The sequence below is a fragment of the Anopheles coluzzii genome, chromosome 2, assembly GCF_943734685.1.
Source record: "Anopheles coluzzii chromosome 2, AcolN3, whole genome shotgun sequence".
In the NCBI taxonomy this organism is placed as follows: domain Eukaryota; kingdom Metazoa; phylum Arthropoda; class Insecta; order Diptera; family Culicidae; genus Anopheles; species Anopheles coluzzii.
Genome location: NC_064670.1, coordinates 19,361,490 through 19,382,538, shown reverse-complemented (window position 1 = coordinate 19,382,538; position 21,049 = coordinate 19,361,490). Strand labels below are relative to the sequence as shown.

At 44.1% G+C, this 21,049-nt stretch overlaps 1 protein-coding gene across 2 annotated transcripts in view; it reads left to right on the top strand.

Moving 5' to 3' along the window:
• LOC120948327 (hemicentin-1) overlaps positions 1-21,049 on the top strand; it is a 232,642-nt gene that overhangs the window by 143,772 nt on the left and 67,821 nt on the right. The window contains exon 3 of one of the 2 annotated variants that reach the window (XM_049607978.1): positions 14,238-14,368. In XM_049607978.1, coding sequence (XP_049463935.1) covers positions 14,238-14,368 — 131 coding nt within the window. Of the gene's footprint in view, positions 1-14,230; positions 14,369-21,049 lie in introns of both variants that reach the window. The other variant, XM_040364540.2, reaches the window with a different exon arrangement.

Sequence of the window (21,049 nt, the reverse complement as noted above, 5' to 3'; positions counted from 1 at the left end):
AATCGGCTCCGGAATCGGCTCCGGAATCGGCTCCGGAATCGGCTCCGGAATCGGAATCGATTCCAGCATCGGAATCGGCTCCGGAATTGATTCCGAACACGGAATCGGAATCAGGTAGGTCCGATTCCGAGCTCCCACCACTAGTGTGTATAGAAGCGCTTGCGGTGGACGACAGATGAGCTTCCACAGCCAGAACGGAAGTGGGCACGCGGCTGGCATGCGAAATTTAATATGCTGAAACAGTGCACGCTGAAGTACACGATCATACAGGGGCTGCTTCTAACGAAAGTGAAGAAGCTGTGCCGCGCCGGCTGGACCTACACAATCGGAGCAATGTGTTGTATTTTTGTATTTTTCCAGTAATTTGTTTTGTTTTACTCTCAGTATTGGTACTGTTTTCTCCGTTACTAAATGAAATCAAATGCGATGAACCTTTTTTTTCTTTGCCTGTTATAAACTCGTTTTGAAAGCCTACCATTTGGGAATGCTAAAGATTCGTGGAAATGTTTGCAAACTGCCGAGATGAATTTTCCCCAAAAAAGCAATACGGGTTTCAGTGCGCAGCATCGATTCGAAAAAGAATTGCTCACAGCAGTTAAAATTATGGAATTAATCATCAACATATTTTTCAGAACACGACATAAGTTGTACTTATAGCTGACTGCAAGAGCACCACCGACGGCAAGCTGCTTTTACTAATTATTATTTACTGTAAATATTGCTTTTTTGTGTTGAGCTAAACTTACCATAATCGTATTGTTCCATACCGGGTCGAACAACGTCCTTGAGGTAGTAATGATCCTCTCCACGCGAATGCTGCTTCCGTGTTTGCGTGACAATAGCCTGACAAACTTCACCGCACCAACGGTATGGTGTAGTAAACAGTTTAACAGTCGCAAGATGATTCGTCGGAAACGGAAACGTACCGCAGCCCATACACGCATATGGGTGCCATAAAATCAACCGTATCCTGCCAACGGTAACGTAAATGGTGTAATGAGTGCCAAAATGAAATTGACGACAACAATCGTACGAATCGTCACCGCGCGGCTGTCAAGCAATTGGCGACGATGGTTCGTAAGCTCGCGCGTATGTCTACCGGTGTCGGTCGGGAAGATTATTGCATTCGTATGCCACACAAGTAAGCCATCAGTAATGATGGTACAGAATCGCACGGTGCGTTGTGTTCATTTTGACCGAGGTGCTAAATAGCAGGCTCGTAAAAGCCTCGACAAGTGCGTTGCCAACGGCGTTTTGGGCGAAGAGGGGATATCTTCCGGAAGCGACATCTTCGTACCACTCGATTGTGTTTTGATTGGCTCAATCTATTGCGGGATATAGGTGGGAAATGAAGCTAAAGATGCTTCTATGAGGGGGATTGCTGGGGCAGAAACAAAATAATCCAAATAAAACGATGACAATTGTGTATGTGTGTGCGGGTGTGAATGTGTGCTGATTTGTTGCCTCTTGGTATCTCAATTATTGGAGCAAATGGTGTTTTAGGTGTTCCGCTTGCGTCCACCAAGGTTATAAAAAAGAAGATGAGCGAAAACGAATGATAAAACTCATTGTCCTTAACCATGGTAGAGATGATTGCAAATGAATGATATTATGGCGTGGTGTAGTTCGATATATCGCTCTCCGTTGTGGCAGGGGAACGTATGCTTGGATTTTTTGCATCCTTTTGCAAGGATAATTTTAACTAACATGCTTTAAAAATCACATTCCTGAAGCAGCAAACCAAAGGCATTCAATTGTTAATGGGGGTGTATAAAAAAAGACACGACACTACCATTAAAATAGTTTATTTTTGGTTTATATCTTCACGTTCGTAAGTGTTAATCTACCAAAAAATGAATTTTCAATCGTTCCTAATCTCTGGCTTACGGACGATGCCTTTATTAGGTGTCAAATTTTAAGGTTAACATGTTGAGACAAAGTGAACTAAAATCCCATTTCAAGTGTAACTACTTAACATAGAACAAAAGTGTTAATAATAGCTACTGAAGCCAGGTTATTTCATACACCAGAGATGCTAGAAAAACAATAAAACCCGTAACATGTTTGACACCAACACGTGCCCTTTTCATTCAATGGCAATGTCGCTTGCACAACCACTGATAATTGCAACTGCGGCAAATGCAAGCAGAAACCTCCAACATACGAATTGAACAGCGATGAGCAACCACAAAACCTACGAGCCCGTTGAGTGGAGACTGGTTTGGAATGGTTTCAAAATGAAAGGTTTAAGTGTTGTGGTGTGTTACTTTAAATTTTGATTATAGCATGAGCGTCGTTTGTTTCGTGCTTTACGTTTCTTTTTTTTCTCCCTAAGCTGGCCTACACTTACAGCTAACCGATATCTTCAAGGGCGATGTCAATGTTAAAAATTGGCCCAATATAGTTGCCTTATCTTCTCAATAATACAATCGCTGCGCGGAGCATAAACACGACGCGCATAGCCAGATTGTACTCGAAAACTGGTGTCGGTGATAGACTTGTTAGCAAAATGAATTTCATTTCCGCCATCGCACCGAACGCTTACATACCAATCAGCGACGGCTGGCGACATTCCGGCCAGAACGGTATCCACTAGGGGACGAAAATTCCTCCCAAATGTTAATGTTGGCCATCGCCGTTTCAAACCCAGTTACGGTCGGTTCAAACATCGGCGATTCGGTGGAATTTAGCACAAAACATAGCTTCACTGTGGTCGCCCACAGGTTTCGATGCAGGAAGAGGTTCGGGAATGTAGTGCTATGGTGTGCTTTGTTTCGATAGGATAGTTCTCCTTCCTTCGGCTGTCTTTGTATAAACGAAATCTATAAAGTTTATACTTTTTATTTTAACGATAATTATAGTAGAATAAAAACATACTTTACACAGTGTGGCTAAGTCTCGTTTATAGTACATCTTCTCTAGCTAAAAGCATTTTATGAATCTAAACCCTTGTATAAACTCGATCCAAGGTCAAACTTTCTTGTTTCATCGACTATTTTCCTCCGCCGAGGGGTAAAACCTCCTCTTCAATCATACAAGGTACCCTAAATAGTTGAAATTCCTATGTTTTCTAGGAAAAAAGCCTGAAAGCTGTTCGATTTTCACACAAAAAATAAACACAAAAACACTTGAGCCTTTGTCTTATACGTCGATAAAAGCATACAAGACCGTTTCTTACAATATTAGACTTGCAACAGTTTCGGCTACTCATTGTTTCCCTTACCGTTTTCCCTTCCTTATCCTTCAGCACGTATTTCCCGTTTCGATCCCACAAAAACTTGAACAAAGCCCATCAGCGTAGCCTATTCTATTTGGGATACAGATAGCTACAATGTTTCCGGTTCTATCGATCGCTCGAAGAATGTGTATTCCGCAGCCTGTTCGATGGTGCTGGCCGGTTTTTGTGGATCACCGACGCGGTGCTTGTTGTAGCCTTTTAATTAAATTTTACCAAACTCATCGAAAAACGGCCGGCTTCCCCTTCGACCAATCCGCGCTCTCTCGATAGCCGGGTTTTAGACAAACTTTTGACGCCATAGTTAACGTTGGGCAGCAGCAGCAGCAGTAGCTTTGTAACAATCGCTGGGACGCCGCTGCTTGCTAATCAGGTTGGATCAGGTATGGAGGAAGAATATGATCTTCGGGACAGGGTAGCAAAATTTACAAAAGATGAATAAAGTCTCCCATCAGACCCGGCCTCCACTTAGCCGGAGGAGGGGTCCCTGCAAAATACCAGCAAAGATTAAGAAGTTATTTTGAAAACGTTGAGAAAAGTTAGTAGCTTGCCGATGTTTTTGCTTCCTGCATTCCTCATTATGGTTCATCATTCTACAAGCTCCGATGATGAAGGTTGAACGCGCAAAAGCACAGTGTATTTCGCGGCAGTTTCAAACTAAAGCAAAACTCCCGCTGTAAGCCAGCCCGTGCTACGGTTTCAAGAATATAATTAACACCAGCACAATGGCAACGTGTTTGTGTTACCCCTTTTTTTTGCAACCTTTCAAAACACATCACATGTAATCCCACGGCAAAGCGAACTTTTTCAATCAACAAGCCACAAATGCAATCATGTCCGTTTAGCCGTGTAAATGCGCCCATGCGAGCCCCCGACCAGGTCGACACCGCATCATGCCAGGGCTAAATCGCAAAATGATACGCCCCAAAAATCGCCCGTTATCATCGTGTCGGAGCGCGCCTTACCTTGCCAATTCTCGGTTTAGCTTAGCGACCGACCTCCTCCGGCACCACCGGCTTAGTGTGTTAATCCACCTTTAGCAAACCGTTCACGCGTGAATGTGGTCCGGATGATGGTTTCAATGTCACGGGCTCGCATCAAGCACACGACGCCGCCCGTGTCGTGTAGTGGACTATTTTTGGCACAGCTTACTACTCCGGCTCAAAGGATTGTGGATTATCACCCAGCAAAGTGGAAAAACCTGACATTTCGTTCATGGCTTTAACCCCTCCTTGATCGTTGGATACCATCTTCCATTGCAAAACGGTCCACCATCAATGGCCGTGGGACCAGCAGCATTTTGGAAGCCTTCTTGGGCTGTATGTGTGCATAATAATAACGTTTCCAGAGCGCAGAGCAGATACATCGTTTTACTTGAAGCTGATAAAACGGTTTGGCTGAACGCCATAATGGTCACCATTTTCCACGGGTGCTGCATGTGGTCTGTCGCTCTGGAGAGGTTAACTATATTTTAATTTGCACCTTTGGCCAAATTTTGGATGGATGTGAAATTTCGCTGCCCATAAAACTAGGGTACGTTGTCTGTTTTTCTTTTTCACTTCTCTCTGTGCGGACATCGGGGAAGAAGGTCGTGAACGCTATTTAAAGGTCGACACTGGAGGGGTTTGTCTTTGTCTGGTAATGAAATTATCGTTATCCGTTGGCCGTGCGGCGCTAGAGTGCAACTAATGGCCAAACCAAGGACGAACATGATAATGACTCACCGGTGTACCCAGGTGGAGACGTCTTCATGTTGTTGCTTCAGGCACGAGGTCCACCCGAAAGTCGAGTGGTACAACCATTTATGTCGCATTTTATAAATCATTTTATAATTTGCAGACAGTCTTGGCACTTGAAAATTCCCCCTCTCGTTTGTTTGTACTGTTTGAAGACAAACGCAACAAAAGACACATTCAGTATTTTCATCGAGATTTGATCAATCGTTAATGTGATGAAAGCGAACCTTGCAGTTGATTGAACATTTTTTTATAAATTTAAAATAATACCACATTTCCCAATGGCAAATTCAACTGTCCCTTTGGAAAAGTTTTCCCAACCCACACACACACACTCACACTTTTAGGCGCTGGACACGGTTGATAAAGTTAAAAGCGGTAGCAAAAGTTTTCCATCTCATTCGGCCAGTTTTTACCGCAAGCGCAAATCTTCCTCAAGCACAACTGTGTGTCGATGTGTTTGTCAATGGTGTGTGATGGTGGCCAGCAGGCAAGTTTGTTGGGTTTTTTTTCTACTTCTTTTTCTTCTGCTACCGGAACTCGGTAACTTTCCTGTCTTCCAATTTGCTCCATTCAGCAACTGTGCGCTGTGGAAAAAAAGCGGGAAATGATCCATATTTATGCTGGTTGAAACTTGACCAGTAGGATTAGTATGAGATACCCACCAAAAATCTCTCTCTCTCTCTCTCTCTCTCTCTCTATCTCTCTCTCTCTCTCTCTCTCTCTCTCTCTATCTCCTTCTCCATCTGTGCACGGTTCGTCCACCCTCTTGGGGCTGTATTAAAAAAGGAATCTTTCTATCCGGGCTGAGGCTCCCGCAGCACTGTAGGTGGTACGCAAAAGTTATTCCAATTCCCATCCGGTGTCAACAGTCAACAGGGAAGCCCGAAATGGGAAAAAAGCAACACAACACACAATCATCAATGGCCAGCATCAATACAAATTGACAAGGATGTGTAGCGCGAACGCCCGGAGTTCGAGTTGTCGGAAAGTCTTTAGAAGAAGTACAGAACCGGCTTCCACTGACGTTAGCCCACACACACACACACACACGCACATGGATACACAAACAAAGCCGAGCAAAGTAAACTAAAAACTCTAAAAACCGGATGGGAACAGACGGGCAGAAGGGCGGTTGTTTTTCTTCCAGAGTTTCACGTTTTCCTCCCGTTGGGCAAGTGGAATTGTGTGAAGAAATGAATAGAAATCCATGCAACGTCCAGCGGAACAGAAGTAGAACAGAAAGTTTACAGCGTTTTCTACTCTTTTTGATGCATTTTTCCTCCCTGCTGCTGCTGGTGGTTAAAGTTTTTGAAGGACTCGTTGGAGGCGTCCTTTTTGGACACCGGCGGCAAGGCCGATCGGTCGGAGTTGAGCGGTTGGTGCGGGTCAGTAAATAAAAGTTTGTCAAAGTTTTCTGCAACTCTGGAATGCTCCGGGTTTAGTGCTGCTGCTGCCGGGACAGGATAAAAACAACCGGTTCTGTCGCCGCCGAGCCAACACGCTGACAGAGCAGGGCGCCGAGGAGCGGTTGCGGATAGTGTAATGTTGATTGTTGGTAGTTGTTTCATCCCGTGTACGATTGCGCCCGGTTCGGTGTAATGTGCTGGCGAGTAATGGGGATAAACAAGGCGCCTTGTAACACATATCGCTTGGACAATGGGTACAAATGCTGAAACTTATACCGCCACACGCCCACCGTGGAGCGTGAAATTCCGATTGGAAGTTATCGCTACCGGTGTGCACTCATAAATAGCGGCAAGCGGGAGATTTGTACTGGGGATTTTCACTTCCTCTCCGCCAAGGGAATGTGTGAGAGCAAGTGTTTGCGTTCTTTGGTTGGCAGTAGTACTTACTTTTCGCTAGTGGTCAGCTAACCTTTGTTATCATTTCTTAGTTGTTTAAACAGTTTCAACTAAAAACATTTATGTACTGCTTTTATAAACAGCGATAGCTGTACCATTTCCAATAGCCAATCATAATAATACTTCTTCATCGAAGAGTTTACAAACGCCTGTGATATTCATCAAGTATGTTCAGCAATATTAAAACATTGCATACTCTCCAATGTTTTTCCAACCGTTACCCTAAAAAAATCAGCTTTTAATACAACTGTAATCGATACTTGGTCGTACTCCCCTAATAGATATTGCTTGTTGGGCATTGATTAGTTTCCCATGAAAATCAAACCACAGTGGCAATCATTTTGCCAACAACGAAATTACATTCCCGTCAACCAGCGCCCATTCAGACTGTGCCTGTGTGTGTCTGTGTGCCGTCACAGACCAAAAAGCAAGTGTAATTCAACAAGAGTGCACCCTTGCTGGAGTGGGCACTCTCTTCTCATGCTGTCTGGAGCATGAAAAGCACCGGCTGGAAAAACGATCCCAATTCATGATTGATACACTTGCAAATGAGAAATTCAATTTCAATTTTTCATCACCAAACTACCGATCCCCCACCATTGCACCACCGGTACCCTTGGATGGTGGTGCACTTCTGTCGCCGTTGTTACGTGCTCTTCTCCTTCACCGGCGACATCGGCGTACGTGTGGACAGACGAACGACGAGATTTGCAAACGGACGGAATCGGTGATGTCGTCTAGTGTGCTGCTGCTGCTGCTGCTGCACGTCAAAGAATTTTGGTCATGCTGGAAAAGTATCATCAATCCGAACCCCGGCCAGCAGTGCCAATAGAGTACGAGGGTCATAGCACGTGTATGTGTGTGTGTGCGGTACGTTTGTGGCATTACTGCACGTTCCCAGCGCAGTCTGAGCTTTGCCTATGTCGGCAAAAAACCGGCCGCATCCTTGCATCGGGAACCACCATCACGATCACGTTTGCGAACGCTCGCTTTCCATACGCAACGGGCAGCTTTTCTTCGAGTTTTTTTTCCCCCCTCTAGTTGCAGGAGTTCCAAAGGTCCAGAGTGAAGGGCCCGGTTCAGGAGATGGCTGTGAGAATGCAAATGTGTGTGATGTTTGGTCGAATGAAATGAATAAACCTCATTCAGCACATACTCTCTATGCACTCTGGAGTTGATGCTGCTAGAGTAGTATTGAATCACGATTCGACCATCGTCCCTGGGCAGTCGCTGGAACGGTTTTGTACCCCGTACTCCGTTCTCGGAAGCACTTCAAAGCGAGACAGACGATGAGGCGTTCGATGTACTACCTACTCCACATCGGCGATTGGCAAGTATCTTCGATTGGGCGTGTGTGGCACGGGATGGAAGCCCCCTTTTCCCGGACAGCAGGCGAATGTGTACGAAATTCAGCACTTTGATTGTGTGGAGAGTTGTAACAATGGTTACGATCCAATTGTTGCTTACACTGGCAGGTGTATTATTGTTCCTCTTTATCGCATTGCTTGGGCCTCATTCAATCGCTCAAGTAAGCACAAGTGCTTGGCAGTATGTTTGAATTGTTTAAAATTATTTTTTTTAACACGGTCTTATGAGCCACTTTTGTTACTACGTTTAATTTGAGAAAGAATGGATATTGTATTGTTATTGTTTTATTTTTATTTTATTTTTTATGAAGACAAAAGTTTATTTCATTTAAGCATTATGCTTCACCACGCGGGTTTTTTTGTCTTATATTCTTATTCTGTGGCATATTTGAATTGCGATTGTTTACTTCTACGAACAATTTTGTGTTAGTAAGAATGTTGTAAGAATATGATTTATCGTAATATATCAATCTGCCATTTTGAGTGCCATTTTTTAGCAAATTGATAGCAGTTTCAACGTCTGTAAGGTCTGCCAACCAAAGCGTTTCATTATTGCTGTGAAAAGGAGCGTTACCTACCCAATGATGGCGCAAATCCATCAATATTTAAATTATTTTTTCAATGTTTTTTAATTCAAAATATACAATCCATGAAAGAGGCCATTATAAGCTATACGGCAAAGCCGTTTCTCCCGAAAAAAATGAGACAATTATATTATAATATGCTACACAATCACCACGTGTAATGGTTATGGCATGCTCGCCAGCATTGACAAGCTCTTCCCGGCTGTATACGGACCCCAGATCCTAACCGTATGTCATTTAAGCTTGATTGAAAAAGGCTGTAAAATGGGTTCATCTAAAGTAAAAAAACACGACTAAACCTCTGACACGGACACCAGCCAAGCCAGTCCGCTTGAGCGTAAAAGGGACTTTTGCCCTTAATGAAGCCATCATTACTTCCAACAGGTTGAGCGATGTTTGCCATTTTCGAACAACTATTTGAAAGACTCCCAGCCGGGAAAAGGGAATGCGCCGTCGCAACACTTGCGCGTTTCGTGATAAATCATCATCACCATCAACCACCCCGGGAATCGGTACCCGGCAAAGTTAAGCACCGATCATGCATGCCTACGCTCCCTGTCACCCCTTCCCCGATCCCGTTGGGTTTCGTTTACGGTAGCGATTCATTTTCCCATAAATTTTAATTATCTACAACGTGTTATTAAAATAATCACGAACCGTGCCGGGACAGCGTGACACCGAGCCAGCTCTCTCGCACACAGGCTCTCGCCCCGGGTGGAGCAGCGGAGAAAGTGGAAGGGATAATGGTATCGTGCCGCGTATAAAATGCGTATTCTGGGGTTTTGTTTTACTTGCCCTCGGTTCGAACGCTGATGGGAGGCGAATGCTTTCATTTGACGTTTTCCACCTGTCGTTTAGCACCTGTTTTACGATGGCGCTCACCTATCACGCTGCAGGTCACCACACACTATCGAACCGGAATGGGGCTGCTTCCTGCTGGGGGGTGATCAATAAACTCGATGGTGGTCGGAACGGTCTGTCACGAACACACCCAACCCAATAGAGTGTACGACTTACCGGAAACAGGTGGTGAACGGGGAACGAACGAGAAAAAATCTTTCCGAACAGGAGGATGTAAATGTATTAATTTGGTTTGGTGGTTCGCGCGGATGGACACGCAGTGCTAGTGTGCCGTTGTGATTGCTTTTGAAAACTCAACTGATTACTCAAACTGAAGCTTTTTTGCATTCATTTTCATTTGCCGTACAGTGCCCCATACAGCTCCAGCACTCATAAGAGTGATTCAAATTTGTTGAACAATGTTCGTGAATATTGGTTGTCCCTCGATTGCTTATTCGGTTGCACAATTATCCAGCGCAACTTGGCAATAAACTACTCCCATGCTGTCTTCCTTCCTGAAAGCACACCGAGTCGTTCAGAGCGTTACTTCAAATTGAGTGCAAATCTAGCACAAAACCGAGGTCGCACTTTGGCCACCGTTTGCCAGTCCCATTAAACAATCTGCAACTTTCTCACGCGCATCGTTCCGCTCCCTCCAACACATCGCTGCTAAAGACAATCAGAAAATCTCATTAAGCCACTTCTTTCCAAACGGTAAACCATATTATCGAAACATTACATGGTGATTAAACTTTCCACTCACTGGCAGGAGCGCTGCGCCTTGGTGGAGATCGGTGGAGGCGCCGCGGTACTACCAGCCGCACCGCGGCCAACGATATTTCTTCATCATCATCATGCCTTACCCGCCGTGCTGCACTCAAAGTTCGATGTGGCGCGGAGCGGGAAGGTGCACTTCCCTCGCCAAACACGGTTTGTGTTCCTTCCTTCCCGGTACTGCCGCCCGCAAGCAGCGACGTAGCGAGCGCGCTATTCATCTGCATCGGGGGCCAGCTTGCTCTTCGCGACGTTCATTGGGTTTGAGTTTATTCGTTTTTTTTTTGTTTTGTTTTTGGCAGCACGGGAAGGAATTAGCACCGAAGTGAAAAACACACTGTTGGCAAAAAGCGAAAAGAAATCGTAAGCGGTAAAATAAACTTTTACCCTACCCCGGAGAACGCCGCCACCATTCGTTCCCGCGAGCGTTGGAATGCTCCGGCGGGAGATACTTCTTCTTCTTCTACTTGCGCCCGCGGCCGCGCTCACTGAACAAATATGGAAGCGAAGCGGAAGTGAGAAAATATCATAAACCCTGGCGAAAATGTCGTATGCAGAGCTCTGTTCTGTGTTCCACTGCTTCCCATTCGGCAAAGAGGAAACCAGAGCTTTACGGTACACTTGCCCGTGCGCGTTCGTTCTCTTCGTCGTCGTCGTCGTTGTTTGAATTGTGATTATGTGCTTTTGGTACCGCGAGCCGCGGGGACCCATTTTTCCTGCCATCTTTGGCATCATTACACATTGGGTGGTGGTGTGGATGCGTGTAAAGTGCACGATTGTGAGCGGGCGAGTGGGTACCGCTTTTCCTCGAACAGCGGCAAGCTTTTTATTAATCCAAAGCAGCATTGCACATTGATATTCCAACCGGAGCCGGCGAAGCATGGCGATGATGCTGGGCGAAATGAAGAAATATTTGCCGAATATAAAGTAGCATTACCCCCGACGTATTGTTTGTTGTTTTCTCTTTAAGGCAAAATATTTTACCGTGGCTGCTAGGGAATGGAGGTTACCCGTTTGGTGAAGCGGATAAAGCTTGCACATTGCAAATGGCAAACTGATTTAAAATAAAAAGTGTACTTATTTTTGATAAATTTTATTTTATTTTTTGCAATTGCTTCATCGTGGTTTGTATGGTAATTTATGTAAGGCAAGCAACTTAAACCTTTTCAGCAAATTTTGATTTATTAAAGTCATAATAAGCTTTGTTAGACTAATATTAAAATTGCTTAGAATAGTTCAAACAATTTCACGTGAAATGATGAAAGTATTTTCATTACTTTATCAACTTCATTCTATGAAAAAATAAGAATATGTAGTCAAACCTTTACATTTTCAACGCTTTCATTAAACTCTCATTCGTTGAATAGTGATGGAGACGCATGGTTGTTGTCGAACTTATCGCGTCAATTTTACATTACATTAAATTAAAAGCTATTATTTGATTTTATTTGATATTATATTGATTTGACCCAAGTGAATAATAATACAAGTAAAATAATTCCATCAGTGCAAAGTCACATGAAAAAGAATGGATAAAACTACCTCCACAATCACTTGAGCCATGTTTAATTATTTTAGAATAAAAACTATCAAGAGTTTCCCTACAGATCAAGTAAAAGTGGTAATTTAGTAAAATTAATTCAAATTGAAGAAGAAAGCATTTTGCACATCATATAAAAACCAGAGTGCAACGTTGTATTTCGGGGAAAAACGGAACATAATTCAAATGCACATTAATTAAATCATGCCATTTAATAGAGCGAACAGGTAGCACTTATCATGGACACCTCATGTTCGTAGGCGTAAGCACTGCAGCTTAAAACCTTCCCCATGTTATTCTGCCCTCATTTCCAACGAACCTAAAACGAGAAGAAACGAAATGAATTAGGGACGCACAAATTTACATTCACAGAGCCCAGTGGCGTCTCTTTCCGCTGGTCCCGTAATAAAAGATGGTCGTACCGCCGTACTGCCATCCTTTCCGCGGTTCCCTTGTGAACAATTATAGTTTAACCGGTAATGGTGTGAGGAAAAAAATGGTGTGTGAAAAAAAAAAATGGAAAAGTTTTTTTTTACTACTCCTCCCCCCCCTTCCTCACCCCCTTTTTGTTACACAGCCTGTCGCCGGCATATTGCCATAGTGGTAGGAAAGACAGAGCCTCCATGCCGATGGGAATAACTTCTGAAGGATAAGGGAGGAATCGGGCGGTTAAAGGGATGATGACAAAAAAACGGCAATATTAATTATAGACATAAAGTACCGAGGCGAGAGCATATTGCGGCGGATGAAAAGTTCTTTGCCTGGTGTGTGTGAGAGAGAGGTCTGTCGTAGAAGCTGGTAAAATCCATAACGCCAGGGAATAATTATCATGTTATTCCACCGACCATAACCCACAAATGCAGATGTAGCGAGGTATGGTATGGTTTTTCGGATGGAAATGGAAATAGAAGCCGTTTCTTTCGAAGCTGTTGCGAACATATCCTTCACATGTGTGTAGTGGTGAGGGGAGGGGGGTAGGGTTGGGCTACGTCAGTCAGCACGAAATTCCCTAAATCCATAGTAACTGATAAAACTCATCCCACTAATCGTACGCCACCGCAAACGAAGGCTAGTAATTTGTTTGTTATTATAGCACGCAGGGAAAGGATTTCGCAGAAACCAAACAGTTACCCCCCAAACGGGAACTACCTCTCTGTCTCTCTGTCTCTCTGTCTCTCTCTCTCTCTTTCTACGTTTCACTTTGTGGTAATGGTAAAGTTTAAGCCCATCCTGCTTTCATCGGTGGAGGGAGGGGGGGGGGTGATTAAGACACAGCCGCCCGGTCCGAAATCATCGCCTAATCGAAGCAGCAATCCCGTCACCGCCCAAAGCTTACCAGATCGATCGAGCGAAAGCAATCGACAAGCCCCGGCACATTAATGAACGTGTCAAATGTAATAGCGTAGCGGCGCAGGGTTCGCACTTGATTGTTCGCAAATTCTGTCTGACAAGTGCGTAATTCGATTAGTGGCGATCGGTTCGCCGTTGGCACCGGTTTTTTGGGTTGGTTGTGGCTATTTTTCGCTCACTCTTCCCTCCCGTCACCACGAACTTTGGCCAATCGGTGAACAAGTTTTACCGTCCCGAGGCTTTGCCTGTCGCCTGCCTTTTTTGGGGTTTATTTTTTTCTTTTTGCTTCAAACGAATTGACACGTTACAGTTTCGGCTCACGTACCGCGTTCATCCAGTAAGTTTTATCGGAACCGATCGTCGCACTCTACCCTGCGGTCCGCACTGTCCTCTTCGGATTCCGTTTTGTGCCAGCCCTGCGGTAATTGATTTCATTTTCGGCGAAGGAACACATTTTCACACGGTGGGCTGTGACCCTGGTGGCGATTGTGTGTATAGGCGCGAGCGCACGTCCAACCTCCAAATCTGGCCAATCGTGGCGTTGCGATATATTAACCATCGTTAAAGTGGGACGTGTGCGCGGCGGCGGCACATTTTGCCGGTGCGAGATTTAATTAGCTTCCTTCCTTGGCGGTCATGCGAGGTCATGGTTGGGCGGCGTGACAAAGAGAGGGCAATATGGCTCGGGCGTCGGGAACGATAAATTATCAATTGCCCGCTCTCGCATCAATGGACGTGCGAATAACGCGGCAGTGGGGAAAACTCTCGAAAAACATACACAATGTAATGCAATTTTTAATATTTTCCATTGTTGCAACACCAGAATGACTCAAGCAAAAAAAAAATGATTAAATTGCTTAACAATTTCATAACTCCCCAACATTTCTCCCAACAGTGTAATGTTGTACTGACAGCATAATGTTTCTTCTACTTCTACAGGAAGCAGCAGCAGCAGCAGCAGTAAGGGCAGCTCCCCACCAAACAATGGATTGGTGCCGCGGTTTATATCACGGGGTCACACCTACCGAGCCGTCGTCGGTGACACGCTGGTACTTCCGTGCGAGGTAGAAAATTTAGGTAAGTATCATTTTTATCGTGATTTACGTGTGGACCTGAAATGCAGGATATTTACTATTTAAATGGAAAGTATCTTCTGTTCGCAGCTATTTTATGAATTCATGAGATGAGTTTGAAAGTAAAGATGTCGTTTTGGTTTAGCACTAATACAAAAAAAAAAAACAATTTGATTTGAAAATATGTACGTTATAACTCGTTCGATGATGTTTTATCCTGTTTAATTGAAAAAAAAAATCAACGCCACTACTGCACACGTTTGATGTTACCTCCCTACGAAACCTCCGTTTCGCTAATAGCTTCTTCAATCCATTAGCGAGGATCAAATTTAATGTTGCAAAAAATACCTCCGTTGTTGTTCTTTACCAAAGGACCAAAGGAGCAAAGCCTTGGCAAATCCTTTCCTGATGCCGTAAGCCGAAAATGTTTCTTTCCTTTTTAACTTCACGATAATTTACGCGTGAGGACCAGGGACAGATTAATTGCAGGCAACTGTAGCAACAAAGCACAAACCCTCTTGAATAGCAGTGAGCAAACGTGAATGCTCGCTTTTCGACTACATCACTTAGAGCACGCAGCGTCTTTCGCAGCTTTGATTTGATTAATGAAACGGGTTGAAACGGTGTATCCACTAAATTCGCTATTAAATCTTTGCTCAACCGACGGGGTGCAATTTAATGAAAAGAATGGCAATTTACGATGAGATTACGATGGAGCAAAGCTTTGCTAGAGCAAAGCCAGAAAAGGGGAAAGATGGGTTACAATATTCAGGCAGGACCAGGTACAATATCACAACGCTCGCTTATGTGTGAGTGTTATTTGGTATTAATAAAGCACCAGCAAGGAGACACGGTGGAGCAACGATGCATGGATTTGCTGCACACATCACTCCTTGTTAACTGTAGGGAAGGATTGTGTCATCCTCTCAAGCCAAAAAAAGCGTGTAACCGTTTAAACCGGCATCAAATCGATCGACCAGCCGGCCTTTATCTACTCAGTTAGCAATAAATATCGACGGCAGCCATGACGGCGCACAAAACGCGGCAGTCCTTTCCGGCAGCTGAGATACGCACCAGCCCGGCAGTACCCGGCAGCGACATCACTCTCTGACGACGACGATGATGGCGACAAACCCGTCTTGAGTATGGTACCGGCCTTGACCGACAGGCACACTGGTGTGGTTGCGAAGGGACTAATCTGTTTACATTCGATTTTGATTTATCCCTAATGTCAGGCTGGAGGGTCGAGCCCTTCCGCTCAGCCCCTGCCGGGTGCTGAAACAAGCGAGCGCGCACCGGTGATGAAAGTCACCCTTGTGGAGCTGGGCGCCGGGGTGCGATTGGGGATGGAAGGCGATATTTATGCACGGCCCGCGTGATGGATGGTTCAGCAAAGGCAACGCCCACCCCAACTGGAGCGTTCTTGTTTTTTGAGAGGGGGACAGTTTTCGGAACCCGTGCTCGGATCGTGCGCTGTTTTCTTGCTGCCGAAAAAAAAAGGGATAAAGTGTCGGCCATTGCAGGAACGGAGGCAAGGTTTCTGTGGCCTCTGATTTGTGGTTGAGCATGCGACAACTCATCAAATGCTCATCATTCATCATTCCGAATTCCGGGCGGAAGCGTCTACCATATTGCCGTACGCTTTTGTTCCGTCGGAGGGGGGTTGTGGCCCAGCCCAGATTTGCTTCCGTTCTGTTGGGAGGACAAAGTCTTGCAAGAGTTGTTGTGCTTTTTAGTTGTGTGTTTTTTTCTTCCATCTTCTCGTTCACTCTCGTTTGCACTCGTTTGGAGTAAAACTTAAGCAAAACAATTCACCTTCGTCGAGCACGGTGGAGGAGGCTTGCTTACCCTTTTCAAAAAGTGTAGCAAAGCGCTTTTGCTTCCCTTTTGTTAGGCACACAGGTGTCAATTATCTGAACAAAGCGATAAGTGTTTCATTGTGACAGGGCAACAATGAATTAAAAGGTTAGGGGAAAAAATTAAAGTAAATTATAGCAATAAGCCTAAAAGCAGAGCACAAATTACAACCTCAAATAAAACAAGCGGTGGCTTATTTCATCACAATTATAATTGCGTCCAAACAAGTCCATTCATTCAGGCGAATAGTGTGTGATATAATTTAAAATTATTTAAAATCACACCACCCGAACAGCAACCATACAAACCTTCAATCACAAAGCACAAACAAAGCGATGGAAAGCAAAAACATTGGCACACTGTAGTGTGGCGCATGGACTGGCCAGTTGTGGCATTGTAATTGAATTCGCAATTTAATCATGGCCTTCGGAGAAGCACCACCAGTGCCGAGAGCTGGCAAAAAACGGCCCGAGTTCAATCGTTCGCTCCGTATCTGTTTCATACTAATTATCATCTCCCCGCCCCTGTTGTGTGTGTACCTCACTTACGCCGGCGGTTCCTTTTTGTGTAGCGGTATTTTATGTTGCTTGGTGTGTGTGTGTGTGTGTGTGTCCCAGCGGACCGACGACAAGTGGAAAGTGAGAGCCACTTTCATCACGATTTGCAGCCACCGTAATCAAATGTATGAGAACGACCATAATTAGTGGAAGCGTAATGATTAATTATCCCTTTGCTCGCCGTTTTCTGCCCGTTGTTTGCGACTCCGCTGCCTCTATTGTTGCGGAGTGCTGCTTTGCCTTTGCGCGAGTGTCCAAAGTGCAGCCAGGAAAGAAAGCGAGTGAACTCGCTCCTTTACAACAAATTGTTGTACAAGTTGCAATTAAAACACAGGTTTCACAGTGGTGCAGGAGGGTTAAGCAGCATCGTTCTAACGTACGTACCGTACTCTCTACTGCTCTTTGTTTGCAGACAAAGAAAGAAAAAAACGCACCAGCGAAAAAGCGAGAAAGATTGACATAAAATTGTAATGCAATGAAAGGTCATGAATAATCAATGCTATCGGTTTCGGTGGCGATGGATTGTCCTTGTTCTGTGTCCTTGTTCGGCTCATTCATCAGCGTATGCGATATGCCCGTGCGACCGCTAGATATGAGACTGATAGGTGACGGGTCAATTGATTAACTTTTTCGCTTCGCTTTCGCTACGCCCTCCCGGCGAAACCCCAATGCTGTAATCTAATGGTGAGCCCTGGTGTCGCCCTCCTATCGATCGTTTTCCACGAAGCTGGTTAATTCATTTCATTTTCAACTGTTGTGTTTTTTGTTTTTCGCCTGCTCTCTCGCGTGTATTGTATTTACCGTATCGCGCTTTTACTACTCACCAACTGGTGCTCCCATGCGCTTAAACAATTCATTCACTGGTGCGCCCACAGTCACAGCGCAACGCCGCGACGAAACATACATCAAAGCCATCGACGTGCAGTGGACAAAATTCTGCTCCATTAATTCGGTTTTACTGCGATTTTGGTGTTACTGGCTTTGGAGGGCGTTTTTTTTTCTTCTCTCCATTTCATTTGCATCGCACAACAGAGAGATAGAGTTTGGCTGGGCGATGCACAGCAACCGAAACCGTGCCGTAAAAGCTCCGTTGGTTGGGAAACAAAGACTGGACGGGAGCTTGGACAGTAGAAGAAATAACGTACACACACACACAAAATAACAAGCGCGAGCGATTTTTTTTTCTTCTGCTGTCCCGTTTCGCGTTGCCTCACATTTTGCTACCGTGCTTTATTTAATGTAATTTTTCGCTCGCTTTTCAAAGCACAGCTGTGTGCATTTCCCCTTTTTTGTGGTGTAGAGTAGGTTGTATGATTTTTTTTTTGTTAGAATTTTGTTTTAATGTTGCTCGTTTCTTTCTGCTGCTTTCATTGCGGTTCGGCACTCCCGCGGTTTACGGTGAAGTTTTAACCGAATGGGAATGAAAGAGGTAGAAATAGAGAGAGAGAAACAATCCGTAACTGAAAATGGTACAGATTTTCAAACTGAAAACAATACGTCGGGAGCGTCGTTTAGCAAATTTCATTAGTGTGCATTCGGGTTGGGTTTTCTGGCCCGTTTAGTTGCATTTACTCTCGGCCCAGTGTGTGTGTGTATTTTATCGGTGCGCAGCGTATCATGCGAACATATCTATACGCTTTGCACGTGAGCAACACTGATGCGCTTCTGAGCTCAGAAAGGGAGTTGCGGAGAAGGGCTGCAAGAAGTGAAAAAGATGAAACATTTGTTCGAAAATGATTTTGCTGCAGAAAATGTTTCATTTTGATTTAACTTTCAAACCGCCATTTTTTCCGGTGCCGGTAACATTGTTTTACGATCGGGCCGGAAGAGTTTTCCTTTGCAGATTTATGTTATGCACCACACCACGGGGTTCACCTCAATGAATAGCCCGTTCTGTGTCTATTATAGTGGCGGTTTGTTTCGGGATGTGGATGGGGAGGGACATTTTCCCGTTTCACTACAAATGTTCGCTAATCTGTTCAAAGCGAATCGATGTTTTTATGTTTTATTAATGCAGCGAAAAAAAAAACGTTCTAATAGAACATTTTTGCTTTTTTGTGCGTTATTTTGTTCAGTTTCAATGATCCTACTTTTGTGTCTGTGTGCACTCATTCGAAGTGGGAAAATCGGTTTTTTCCCGTACTACCTGGCACGGGTAGGGTCAAACGAGAACCGTCCAACCGGTAACCGTGTTCCGATTTTCCCGCCTGAACAAACACTGCTGCATCAACACTTTCGTGCGGGTCCTTTGCCCTGTGCACGCGTGCGACTATACATTTACTTAATCGCTCGGTGAGCGATTCAGCCATCATTTTCTATGCCCATCACGTAACGCGAGCAAGCAAAGGGCCGTCCGTTTTGTTACCCCCCACCGGACAGCCATCGTTAAATACCGGCCGCAAGCTTAAACGCATCCGTGTGACATCGAGATGTCGGCTCGCTTACACATACGCAGAGAAGCAAAAAAAAAAAAATAGAAGAGAAAGATCATTTACTTCCGCTTGTCCACCACCTGCAACGAGGCTATGAATCGGCCAGTTTGCTCACCGAAACCGATCCCAACGACGGTTTGCTCCACCACCATGTACTCCGTCTACCCATCCAGCAAATGGTTCATGGTGGTCCACAGATTGCTGACAATCGAGGAAAATAGTGAGAAAAAAAATTGTACCGTCAGCAGCCACGTTTGACAGTGAAAGAAAATGGTGCCCGTTTTTACTCCTCTTAATGCATCGCTGTGTGCGAGTGGGGACGGTTTTATGCCCATCCAGTGACGGCAAATACGCACGGAATGGAAAATTGCACTCCAAAGCGTTGAAATCTTGGTGGTGAGGAGAAAAGAACCATTTTACCTGTTGTAGTGTGTTTCAGGATGCGTTAGTGGTTTTTTTTAGCGAAGGTAAAAGACCTATGAACGTACAGGGTTCTACCATTGTTCTCGGCACATTCGGTGCTTATAGTGCACAAAACGGGCACCTTGTCATTATTGGAGCAACCGTGTTATGGTGGATCGATAGACTGCCTTTGGATTTCCGGGCAAAAGCAGTTCACGTAGCTCGGTATTGTTATATTTTTTTGAGAAATGAATCCACACCAGATAGCTTGAATGATGAGGGTACAAAAAAGGCATATTGGTTAGTTTTATGCATACAATGAACAATAGGCAGACTATTTGTAATATGATCTCTAATTCATCTTACAAAAAAACATCAAAAGAAAACAATTCTCCATAAACGTAAATGTGCCCATAGTATCGTACTTTTTGTGCTCAATTTACTTTGTTACATAAACAACTTTAGTGTGTTGTTACAGGGCTTTGCAAGTGGTTTTTGGTGTGTTCCCACTATTTGTTGGGCGTTTCCCAGATTTTTTTGTTGAATTGTATTGATTTCCAATGGGACGATACCCATATATTGTGGAAACGTACCAAAAATATATGGAATACAATGAATAAATCGTGAGACGAGCCAAAAACCACGAGACAATTTTCATTATCTCATCATGTACTGGGATAAACCTGTCAAAACACAGTTAGTCAAGTCAATGGATTAGGCATGCCTACACCAAAAACAGCTGTTTTGTGGAATTATGAAAATGAAGAATTTGTATGTGGACCTTTTATTCTGAATGGAAAAAAGAAGAATTTCTTTTCGGAATTTCAATTACCAATCTAACAAAAGTTTGATGCATCTTAGAGCAGACAGGTCGTAAGTATTGTGGTTTGTGGCAGCTCTTTCATCATTTGTACATACCTTTATATCCCAAAACCCCATTACTAGCCCCATCATCCTTCCTACACTCATGCGGATGCGAATTTCCAATTGATGTAATGTTCACTTATCAGCACTTCGAATGGTCAATATAATCCAACGCATACAAAGCGATATCTTGGGTATGAATCTACTCCCAACCTTAATCTTGAGACCTGAGACCTTGTTAGATGTTTTGATTTTACATACAAACTATCAGAATAATGTTGACCGTTAGGTCCTATAGAGACTGAAAATGATGACGAATTAAGGGAAGATCCTTACGATCCAAAATACTCTGTTTGATAAGTGTAAAATTCTATAAAAATGAAAATACTAAATAAATGTACGTTAAGTATCGTTAATTCACTATCCTCAATATAAGCAATAGTTTATTCAAATGATTTCACCAATCCATTTCACTTGTCGTTCGACTACGGTACCTTTATAAACTTGAATAGTTAGCTTGAACTACCTTGAATAACTTTATCCGTTTGCTGGCGCGATGTTTTTGACAGATTA